Raw genomic sequence first — 12,359 nt, 5'->3', positions numbered from 1 at the left:
GCTCATAACAGAAGACTCCCTTCCATCCTCACCATACACAATATCACCTTCTTTGGATGCAGATTGGCCTTTGGTGCGGTTGGTGGAAGTTCATTTTGCTTGCCCCACAATCTCTTCAGTTCCACATTAATGTAAAATATTCACTTTTCATCACCCATCACATATGTTTTAAAAATGGAACATTTTTGTTATGTTTAAGTAGAGAAATGCATGCAGAAATATGGTCAAGAAGGGTTTTTTGCTTTGCTTATGTGGAACCCATACATCAAAGCAATTAACATAACCAGGCTGGTGCAAATGATTTTCAATGCTTGATTTGGATAGTTCAGGTGTGTCAGCTATCTCCTGAGTGGTATAACATTGATCGTTCTCAATTAATGTCTCAATTTGACTGCTATCAACCTCAACGTGTCTACCCAACCATGGAGCATTGTCCAGCAAGAATCTCCAGCACAAAACTGTGCAAACCACTCCTGGCATGTTTAATCAGTCACAGCCCCTACTCCACACACTGTACGAATCCTTTTTGTGTGTTCTAGTTGCCTTCTTACCTTTCTTGAAATGAAAGCATAAATGCCAAAAATGTCTATTTTCTTCCATCTTCCTGTTAAAATGGCTACACAAAAATTCAATGATTTTGATAAGTGGTTTTTTAAAATGCATGCTGATATGACAGCTGTTACAACATAATCAAATAAATTTGTTTCAGATGAAGTTAAAGACAACTAAGCACTACTAGAGCCACCTTATGGAAGGAAAAACAAACAAACTTTTTGGTCAATCCAATATATAGTATCTCTTCCACAGCTCTGAAAATAGAGGATCATGGTATTTGAGACGTCACAAGCAATCAAAGAAAGGTACATGAAAGTCAAGAATTGCCAAATTTTTCCTCTTCTTTTGAAGTTGTCCACCAAAAAGAAGTAGTAAGAGAAAGATAAAAGACAAAAATTTATTAAAATTTACATACAATATTTAGAAAAGCAAACTAACACATTGGCTAGGTCACCTGAGGCAATGATTCAGCAAATCCTCTCAAACTGGTATCTCTCCCTGCTGTCTGAGAAAGTCACACAACACACACAGTCATCTAATTCCTTTGAAGTCAGCACATAATTCATCACAGTAACAAGGCCCACCACTGAGGGCCGAGAAATATATATCAGGACACTCAAAGAAACACCCCTGACTCTAATAGTTTTGAAGAACGAAGAGCTTCCACTTAACTTTTTCTCTGTCCCTCTAGCCTTTAACCCTTAATAGAAACCAGGAAGCTGAAACCAGAGCCAGAAACTGAAACAGCAGAACTAGAGCACCTGTGCAGGTGGGCAGTAAGGTCGGGGGAGCAAAGGGATAGTGAAAGGGAGCGAACGCAATCAGAACAGCAGGACCACGGAGAGGGTGGGAGGAAGAGCACTGGGTGCATGGATCTGCCCATAAACACCGCATATCTTTCCCACTTCGCTCTCGATGGCTCCTCTCAGATATTTCTCCTTGTAGACTGAATATAAATTGGTTACAGCTCAGACATAAGTACTGAACATATTCCATCTTTTCTAGGACTCCTCTCAAGTTTATGGATACCTCCCTTTCGATAGGTACTTTCTGACTAGTCATAGAACTGCTCAGTATGACCAAATGGACAGGTACTATTCTGAGATTCATGTATATAGAAATATAAATAAAGATTTCAATTTTCAGAATAAAAGAGCCCAAGAAGTTTCCTTTGATAAGAGTTTAATAATTAAAGCAGCATGCAAGTTTAATAACATAACAAAGTAAACATGTTTTGTAAAATGTAATACAACATAAGGGAAAACATTCATTATATAAATATTTAACTATAATAAGGTGAAAGAATAAATAAATAATAAATAAACACACTAGCAATAAATAAATAACATCAGGGACAAGTAACTGATGTCCCAAGAGCTGAATTTTGTAACATGCTGTTGCTTAACACTCTGACAAAAGATGTGCTCGATCAAAGTCAATAAATCCTGTGACTGAGGCAGAAAGAAGAGCCTTTTGCCATGACCTAAGTCCTGTGTACGAGCGTGATCCCGCACATTCATGGGTGACAATCGGATCAAGGTGACCGCAGGTCTCCGTCCCTATTACTTAACATGTCTTGCAAGGTTAAGTATAGAAGACAAGGATTTCAAGATTTCCACTTGGACACGATCCCAGGCACAGTCACTGTACTTCTTGTCTTTCAAGTAGCGACAAAGGCCCTCGAAGTACCTCCTCACAGCCAGTGTAGGTCCCTGGGTTGGCGGGACAGCTCCTTCCTCTTCCGTCTCCTGCTCCAAACAGGGCTCCAGGTCTGCCAGCTGCCGATGGAGTCCCATGCGCAGCTGGTTCAGCAGGGTCGTGTCCCAGGCAGCGGAGGCGTGCTCTGTGAGCAAGAGGTCGGAGATGTGCCGGAGCATCTCGTGGAGGACGGCGATGGGCTGGGCCTTCTGCACCTGGCTGCCATTTACCATCGCCCGGGGCAATCGGAGGTCTCTTTCGTCCTTTGGGCAGGAAGAAGTGGAATTTCTCCACATTCGCCTAAAAAGCAGCAAGTTCTCCTTGCTGAGCAGGATGTGGCTCTGAGGTGGGTCACAGCCCAGAGAGCCACTGGGGCCACAGCTGATTACCACCAGGGCCGTGAGCAGAGACAGCAGGAGGGCCATGGGCGAGGAGGGGCTGCTGGCCTGGCTGAGCTGGGCGTCTGGGGAACAAGCCTGCATCCCACCTTAGCCTACAACTGTCTTTCTAGGCATGGCCATTAAATAGGGAGACACAATAATTTTCATTTTTTAAACATTTCTTTACACTTTCACTTCCTTTTTTTGTTTTCATTTTTGACTTCTCCATGTGGTCTAAGAAGACATCATGAGTTTACACTGTTAATTTTGCCATTTTAATTTTCTCACTAGAGATAAGTCAGTCCAAATGGATACTAAACTGTCCAATGAGAAGCATCATTGTCCTAAAGTCAGAAGTGTACATGGGTACACTCATACACATACACATGAACAATTTTTATGACATAAATATTGCTCTTCTCTGTATTAGAAACAAAACTCGGTCTTCAATCTGGGCAACATTATTGCCCTCCTTACTTTACAAAGGGAGCCAGACTCCCTCTGCCCTGTGGGTTTGTGTGTTTTGTTAGGTATTTTCCAGACCATGTGTGGCAAATAAGCACTTCAGTAAAATCAAATAACAAATTGAGAGTGATTTTTTTCATATCCATCATATCATATATTGTTTTCTTATTCTAAACATTTATGATAATTTTAAATGTGTATAGAAATACATTGTACTAAGAAACAGATAAAATAAAAAAAGTTTTTAAATATTTAATGACTCTTGTTTCAATAGTAAGTCATTCCTTTCCTTCTCTGCCCCTGTCTGATAGATATTACATACCCACTTTTCATTAAAGGTTGTATTTAGGTTTACTAAGAAACCAGACAAAAATGGCCTACTGCCTTAAGAATTTTTTTCCCGGAGCAGCTTAAATTTAAATAAAATATTGTTTGTCTGATCTATTTAAGTGTTATAGGAAAATAGAAATAATTTAGACCCTGAAGTCAAGTAGGCTCCTTTTCTTCATTAACAAGTTGAGAGGAGACCCTGGTCACGTTGCTCAGTTGGCTAGAGCATCATCCTCAGATACCAAGATTGTGGGTTTGACCCCTGGTCAAGGCACACACAAGAATCACCCAAAAAATGGACAAATAAGTGAAACAACAAATTGTTGTTTCTCTTTCTATCTCTCTCCCCCTTCCTCTCTCTCTCTCTAAAAATGAATCAATCAATAAAGTACTTTATAAATAGAATTTGACACAAAAACCCAGGAATTAAGAAAATACATTTTGAATCTTTTATTTTTTTAAATATAAAATAAAAAATTTTTATTGTCTATGCTATTACAGTTGTCCTAATTTTTCCACTTTGCCCAGTACCCCCATTCCCTCCAGCAATCCTCTCTTTTATGTCCATGGGTCATGCATCTAAGTTCTTTGGCTACTCCATTTCCTATACTGTTCTTAACACCCCCTCTGTCTATTTTGTACCTACCAATTTGTACCTCTTAATCCCTGCACCTTTTTCCCCATTCTCCCCCTTCCCCCTCCCAGCTGATAACCCTCCAAATGATCCCCATACTTATGATTCTGTTCTTGTTCTGGTTGTTCGCTTGGTTTGTTGTTTAGATTCAGTTATTGATTGTGGTGAATTTGTTGACATTTTAATATTCATAGTTTTGACATTCTTTTTCTTATATAATTCCCTTTAATATTTCCTGTAATAATAGCTTGGTGATGATGCACTCCTTTATATTTACCTTGTCTGGGAAGCACTTTATCTGCCCTTCCATTCTAAACAATAGCTTTGCTGAAAAGAGTAATCTAGGTTGTGGGTCCTTGCTTTTCATCACTTGGAATACTTCTTGCAAGTCACTTCTAGCCTGCAAATTTTCCTTAGAAATCAACTGACAGTCTTATAGGAACTCCTTTGTGGGTAACTGTCTGCTTTTCTTTTGCTGCTTGTAAGATTCTCTCCTGATCTTTAACTTTTGGCATTTTAATTGTGAGGTGTCTTGGAGTGGGCCTCTTTGCACCCATCTGGCTTGGGACTCTATGCTTCCTAGACTTGTTAGTTTATTTCCTTGACCAAATTAGGGACCTTTTCTTTCATTATTTTTTCAAATAAGTTTTTAATTTCTTGCTCTTCCTCTTCTTCTCCTGGCACCCTAGGATTCTGATGTTGGTACGTTTGGAGGTGTCCCAGAGGCTCCTTATTCTATCCTCATGTTTTTGAATTCTTTTTTCTTCTTGCTGTTGTGATTGAGTGCTTTTTTCTTCCTTATGTTCCAAAACATTGATTTGATTTTCAGCTTCACCCCCTCCACTGTTGGTTCCCTGTAGATTTGTGTTTATGTCACTTAATGCAGCCTCCGTTTTGCCAGTACAGCTTTTATTGTTCAACTGTTGAATTATTGGGTATATTATGCTCAGTGATGACTCTCCCAATAGAGGCTCTTAATATAGAATTAGCCCTCTAATTATTCATTCAGTCAGCGTGATTCTATTGAGGTGTTTTAGCTTTTGCTTTTTTTGTTTGTTTGTTTTGTCTATTTCTATCTAATGCTGGGAACCCAGGGCTACAAGGTTTAGGCTGCAAAATCAGAGAAAAATAGCATTCTCTCCTTACTTGCCTGTGACTTTTTTTAAATTTTAGATTTTTGTAACTTTTTTTCAGGTGGTGGTTTAGAAGACAATGTTTGCCCTGCTGCTCCTCCATGGTGTTCTCCTTTATCATGAGTTTAATTCAAACAAAAGGGGGCGGGGGGCGGGGAAGGCAAGGGCTGCACCATTTTTCTCCATAATCTTTCAGACTTCAGATTTCTAGTTTCTCATTTCAACATTTCTAGAAAGCAAAACTTGACAGTTGTGCGTGGGCAAAAAGGACATAAATATAGGTCTAAATGTCATGAAAATGAAAGAACAGAAGTGAATTTCATACTGACAAAAAGGCAAAATATAAGTTAGCAAAATCTGATGTAACCAAGTAGGGTGCTAGGGGCTCTGGCAGAGGGAAAAACAAAGGCCAAGAGTGAATTACACAAAGGCAGGAAAGTGGCGGCTCCTGCAAGGTGCCCGAACGAGAACTTCGGTGCTCTGCTTCCCGTTCAGTGGCCTGCCCTCAGCTTTGCTAGAACAACCCCCTGATTCAACTTCCATTAAATCCACCTGTGATGAGCTCTGAGGATAAAAGGGAGGAATCCCTTCAATCAATTCACAAGAGACTGGCAACCAGAACCCCAGTTGCTACTGGGATGATAGTGCTCTCTTGTTGGGAAACGCCCTGTCTGGTTTCAGGGACTACAGCCTTGCCAACAGGCTAGGAGGCCCCAAGGCTGGAGCTAAGCGAGGAGGCCTTGGGAAAACAGGCCACTGAGGAGACAAACCTGTCCCCCTGGCAGGGGTACAGCCCCTGCCTCCCTCACATCACCCTGCTTGGCCCTGCAGGATGGCTGGTTAGTCAATGACAGGTAAGACCCCTCAGTGACAGGGGCAACCTAAGACATGCACAGTTGCATAGGGAACATTAGTGAAGGACTTGGGGGACACGGAAGAAGGGACAAAAGACCCTCACCCCTTGGCTTTGATATGGCCAGAGTCCTCATTCTATGTGAGAGAAGTCTCCTTATCTGTTGGCTGCTCTGCCCCGCCTGTCTGGCTCAGGCTTGAGACAGCGCTGGAGACAGGTTCAGCCCTAAACTGGATCAGGCAGTTCCCAGAGGTAATCAGGCCCAGAAGTGAATTCCTTGAAGCATGCTTTGCTTTTCTCTCTTGAAAGCTATGGATAACCTGCTCATGCTGGGGAAGAAATTTACATTATTCATAGACCTGGACCCTAAACCATTTGGTACTCTTTTGTTTACTTGTCTAGGACACATGCAAATTGGTGTGTGCCCTTTGTCTTCTTCAAAACATCACCTATTCTCTGTAAACATTAACACACTGATGTAATGAGATTACCTGTACATTCCTACTATCTAGCCTCCTCTGATAACACTTTCAATAAAAGCCATTGAGCACAGGGGCTTGGCGCATTCTCCAATAGAGGGAATCGTCACCCTCTTTCCCTGGAAGACCAAGAAAAGTGTCTGAATGACTTATTTCCCCATCCAAAAGACCTGGAAATTCTCTGTGGGACAGAATCCACCTTCTGCCTCACTTTCTGGCAGAATGGTGGATACTAGCTTTGCCTGAACGCTACCTGGTTGATAAATCCCCTAAGAGTAATGAAGAGATTACTTTAAGAAACTGAGAATTAAAAAGAAAACAGATGATCCCCAAAGATTCTGTTCTTAATCTGGATAATAACCATGATATGAAAAATAATAACATTCCATTTTACTGCATACTAACTATGGGACATGCACTATTTTAAGATCATCACAAACTATAACTCAATCCTCTTCACAAACCTATTTATATTACTACCTATTTATGAAATGGAAAGTATGCATTTGGAGGGATGAACTAGAGGCATACGTCATTTTATTGTGCTTCACTTAATTGCGGAAACAGATGTTGAGGATTTTACAAAATGAAGGGAAGACCGTCCACCAGTAAAACATTACAATTGACTTTATTGAATTTACTTCATACTTGCTTTACTGAGGTTGTATGGAAGCAGCCCATAATATCTCTGAGGTCGGCCTGCATTCCAAATGGACCAAAGACCCTTAGGTGTACTTGAGATCATGGCTGGTTTGTAAAGCCCGTTAAAGGAAACAAAGTGTGGAAATGAGAGGACACTTTAGACCAAAGAGAGGCCAGGATCCGTGCAGCAGGGAGAGTGGAATGACCCAGGATCTGCGTTCCACCTCAAATGCCCAAGGGCTGCTGTCTCTTCCTTGGTAGGATAACAGGGAGTTTGGTCTGAGGGAATTAAAGTGACTGTCTTTGAAGCCCTACAGACAAGTAGCCAAATACTTTTTCAATAGTCATAAGGAGATATTTCTTCTGCCAGTTGAAAGAAAAGTCCAAAATTTCTTCAGTGAAATATGTTATATACTGAAATAATTTTCTTAGTCCATTCCTTGCTGGCTCTTGGAAGCTATTTAGGACTCTTGGGTTTTCTTGTGAATTGAAAAACAAAAAGCACCTGAACATTTCCAGCCTAGAAGTAGCCCAGCCATATATAGGCTCTGGCTTTTCTGCTTCAGCACCTCACTGATTGTGATACAGGGAGATCTGATCAGATCTCTGGGAACAAGTAGGGACAGGCCATAGGAGGTGGTTGCCCGAGGCAATGGGCAACAGTCTAGGGCAGGACTAGCTGAGAAGCTGAAGGCCTCTGGAGCACAGAGAATTATGAGCCTGAAGATTTAAAATACCAAGAGGGCAGAGACTGGCTCACTGGCTCTCAGGCTTTCCTCCTCAAAGTTGCCTGGATGATGGTGCTGCCGCTGCCTGTGTTTCACAAAAGACAGTATCTTGGGTGGATTTTGGATGGGAGGAGGTACTCCAGATTGAGCTGGCCTGGCAGGGGATGGCCAAATTATCCTTCTTTGAGTGTTCTGGAGGGGACGGGCTCTGAGGCAGAAGCCTGCCATTCTTCCAACATGTGTAGCTTTTGTGTCTTCTGCTGCTTTAGTTTGTAAGTTAACCCTATAGAAACCACGTAATTAAAAACAAGGGGAATGATAGGAGAACTCAGGTGTTAAAGACTTTACCTTTAACTGATAGGCTTAAGTGATTAAATCTGTAACTAAAGAGTTTTGCATTAATTGATAGGCTTAAGTGATTAATGCCTATGGAAAGCTGTTATTGCAAAAATTGGGTGTCTTTTGAAAAAAGACTCCTTTCCTTTATCACCAAAACTTTGCCTCCAGAATGTTGCCTAGAGGGTGGTGGCGGGCAGCAGGACCCACCTTGCTGTGTGGTAACAATTCCACAGTAGACCTTTCAGGCCAGCCAGTAGTTCTCATTCCCCCAAACAATTCTACTTCTCACCTGCATCTTAAAATGGACTTTGTGTTGTCTACTGTAGAGTCCAGTGAAATCCATTCTCTCTACAGTAGCAACCAAGGGTTTTTTGTGGAGGTGGTTGGGATTAGGGGTAGCTTGACCACTGCAGCCCTTGAATCAGTGGGCAGGGAGGGTAGAGGCTCTGCCATGTTCACACTCTTGAACTTGATGCTGAAAAACCTCTAGTGCTTCCCACAGGGACTACACAGTGATTCCTCTCAGCCCATCCATGAGCATCAGGCGCTGATCTCTGTCTCCTCCACAACCCTCCCATCTAAGGCTGACCGGAAGAACCTCGGAGTCTAGATTCTACCTCTGCTGCAGGATGCATGCAATTGACTTTTGTATATAACCTTATATGGTAGTTTTGTCCATCCATTCACATTAAGGCACAGGGTAGTGAGCTCCATTCCACTTTGATTGTCTAAAGCTGTGGTATTTAATAATTTTAACACTGCTTTGGGCTTTCTCTTGTTTGCTTGATAATGTGCACTCTTACCAACAAAGCATGGCTATATTCTCACTACTATAATCTTTGAAGATATGTATGTCCCTTCTTTTCTTTAGAACAGCTCCCAGGAGTCTATAAGATGCCTGTGGGGCAAGAAAATACACTATTAAAGCTGATTCCTTCACATCTAGCCTGGTGGCTACTACTGGTGGACCTCAAGCAGTGCACCTGAAGAGAAGCATCATGATAATAATAAAAGTGGAATAATATCAATACATAGGACATATAGTTGATGTGAGAAAATATAAAAATTGATCAAAAGAAAATGAGAATTGTTTATGGCTAAAGAGAAATTATAAAAAAGATTTTTGAAGAGTATTTTTTTAAAGAAAGCATCTATTTGATTTCAAGAACATTTTCTTCAAGTTTGCATTTGCGAGATGTAGAATATCAATATGAAAAACAAGGTCCTGATTATTATTGAAATAGTCATTCTACTTTTTTTAAAATCATTTTTTAAAGATTTAATTTATTATTTTCAGAGAGAGGGGAAGGGAGGGACAAAGAGAGGAAGAAAAACATCAATGAGTTGCCTCTCTTACGGGCCACGCGGGGAGGAATCTGCAACCCAGGCATGTCCGGTGACTGGGATTCCAGCCCGGGACCCTTCCCTTTGCAGCTGGGAGTCCAACCAACTGAGCCATACCTGTCAAGTCTCCACTTCTCTTTCTGCCCTTTCTCTAAGTACCTGAAAAGAACTACCCATTGGTTTTTTAGTTCAGTAAACAATAATATAATTGATTAGAGGTGGTCCAGCGTAACATTCTTTATTTCTGGTCCACATGCCCCACCCCCCGCCCCGGGGATTATAAAATGAGGGTGGAGCACAGTTCAATTTTCATTCTGACAAATTCTAATCCTTCATATAAAGATGAGGCCTGAAAGACTATTTGGGCTTCAATACCGGATAAGACAAATCTGAGGGATTTCTATTTTCGTCTTTTGCTCCAGTTGTTCCTGATTTTAAAGTCAAGGCTAGAGGGTACTTTATCCAGGAGGATCTTATTCACAGCAGCGATGTAGTCTTCTGTGCCGAACAGGTTGAAGATTTGCTGGCGAATTTCATGGCAGAAACAGGAGGCTTATGTCTTCTGGATTTTATCTCCAATTTTCTCAGGAAACGTGAAGTGGATCCTGGCATTCCAGCGTAATTGCAGGCGTTCGTTTTCGGGTACCTTACAAGCATGAGGATTTCCTTATTTTCCAGGCTCAGGCTTCAAGGCGTATCACAACGGAAAGAACAGGGGTAGCTACAGCATAGCATCACCATTCCGGTCTCAGCAGAGACCAAGGAGTCCAGGATGTCCGTGCTTTATCTGGACCACAGAGAAACTGAGCGCGCTGCCACCTAACCGCCGGAAGGGGGAGCCCGAACTCGCCGTAGTGGACTACCCGGAGCCGCAGACCCAGCGGGACCTGTCTCTGGGTCCCGGCGCTGAGTCCACGGACAAAATTGGGACCTCCCGCCAGCTGGAGCCCCGGTTCGGGTAAGGCGTCGTTGGGGCTGCAGGATCAGTGAGTAAATGCTTCCTTTTCTGGCCTGACTGCCGAGGGGCAGCTCTGTCAAGCTTCGCACAGAGCCTTTTGTTTTCTGTACCTTTCCTTGCAGTGATCCTTTCCTACCTCGAAGAGTATTTTAGCTAGATGGGTTTACAAAAGCGTAATTTATTCAGGGGTTGACGTCTCGAAATCAAAGCGTGCTTCGGTGTGTGTGTCCAGATTCAGGAGTGTGTCTAGGGGAAAGATCGGAATTCAGGGAAAGGGAAAAAGAACCTAACGATGTGAACACCAGTCTATATATTATAATTATATATAAAATATATTTTGTAATATAATGAAGTATTATATATAATATACATTATATATAATATATATAAATTTTAATGGTTAATTTTCTTTACAATAGTAAAATATGAATAATATGAAAAGTAGGTCTTAAAACTCAGACTATTTTAACTTTAAATATTTTACTTATGCCAAAAATAGAATTTGTTAAAATTTCCTAGGCTTTATTGAAAACAAGTTCACCTATAATATTGTCAGAATTACTTCTTCACTTCTCTCATTTACAATTGAGAGAACTGCCATCTTAAATAATTTAACTCTGGCTTACTGAAACCGTTTTGAAGAAGCAGCATATAAATTTCTGATTTGCATACTTTTTCTCCATCTGGTCCCTAATGTATTTACAAATTACAGGAGATATTTTTTTCTGTTCCACAGTCTGACAATATGATTTTATGGCAGGCGAATACTTTGATATCTTTTTGGCTGACAACTATAGGAACCATCTTGCTGGCATATTTTTAGGGGGCTACCTCTTTCTATTTTTCTTCAAGTGCTTCTGTATGTATTGAGACTGAAAAGTGACCAAAAATTTTTATTATAAAAGCTTGAGTATCATAGGTGAGCAAATCATATCCCTTTTTAGCATAGTTGTATAAAAGGGGCCCAGGGTAGTTAGCAAGTAAGTACATTTCAGTTTCTTTGGTGAGCAATTATAGACTGAATGCGATTTATCAATATTTAATTTTACACTTTTCCCTCCTTACCCCCATCCCGGATTTGTATAATGTTCAGGCTTTTGTAATTGCAGGGCCAGATCTTGTCTTTAAAGCTTTGGGTTTTGCTCATCAAAGATTTTTTTATTAATTTTGATTTTTAAAATGTATTGCATTAATATGTTATTTTTCCTCATTGCTAAGTCATTAGGCACCCCCGCCCCCCCCGCCCCGCCTTTTCAGTTTGTATGAGGCAAGTTACTAACTCACCTAAATGGAATCCCCACACTAAACAGAGTTTTTAATGTAAAGTGTGATTTTCCTTGGCTGAAAATTAAGTTTCAAATCAAAAATTAAGTCAAAAATTAAGTTTCAACTTGATTAAGTTGAAAATAAAAGAACATCCCCTTCCTCATCCATGACTAATTTTTTACAAGTGATCTTTGTCTTTATAACATTGTTTCTCCTGTACCTTAAACATTTTAACCAGAGGTGATTTGAACTAAGTGAAGATGAGGGAAGAGATTATTTATGTACAGTAAGTTATACATTGCACAGAGTAGTTATGATCTGCCAAACAACTGGCTAAGATCCAGGTTCTCCAGAAGGAGCTTCAGGTGGGCTGTGCAATTTCTCTTGTGTGCCAGGCACAGCGTTGCCGTTGTGGCCTGGGCCTTGCTCCTCCTAGCCCTGCAGACAACCCTCTGTCCTAGAGATCCCATTTGGTAGGTACTGACTTCCCTGACCCTAAAGCTTAAAAACAACTGAGATATTGTCAAATAGTCCATTAAACTACATCATACCCAA

General features: G+C 41.0%; 1 protein-coding gene across 1 annotated transcript; it reads right to left on the bottom strand.

Annotated features, from left to right (window-relative positions):
* Window positions 1-2,089: 2,089 nt before the first annotated feature.
* On the bottom strand, window positions 2,090-2,678 carry LOC129078373 (interferon omega-2-like). The gene is given in 2 exon segments (XM_054583218.1): window positions 2,090-2,143; window positions 2,145-2,678. Coding segments are annotated over 2 exon segments (588 nt in total).
* Window positions 2,679-12,359: the final 9,681 nt, after the last annotated feature.

The sequence above is a fragment of the Pteronotus mesoamericanus genome, unplaced genomic scaffold (assembly GCF_021234165.1).
Source record: "Pteronotus mesoamericanus isolate MK-2021 breed Mesoamerican mustached bat unplaced genomic scaffold, CSHL_Meso_final contig_73, whole genome shotgun sequence".
In the NCBI taxonomy this organism is placed as follows: Eukaryota; Metazoa; Chordata; class Mammalia; order Chiroptera; family Mormoopidae; genus Pteronotus; species Pteronotus mesoamericanus.
The sequence above is the reverse complement of the archived record's forward strand: the minus strand, read 5'-3'. Positions and strand labels throughout refer to the sequence as shown.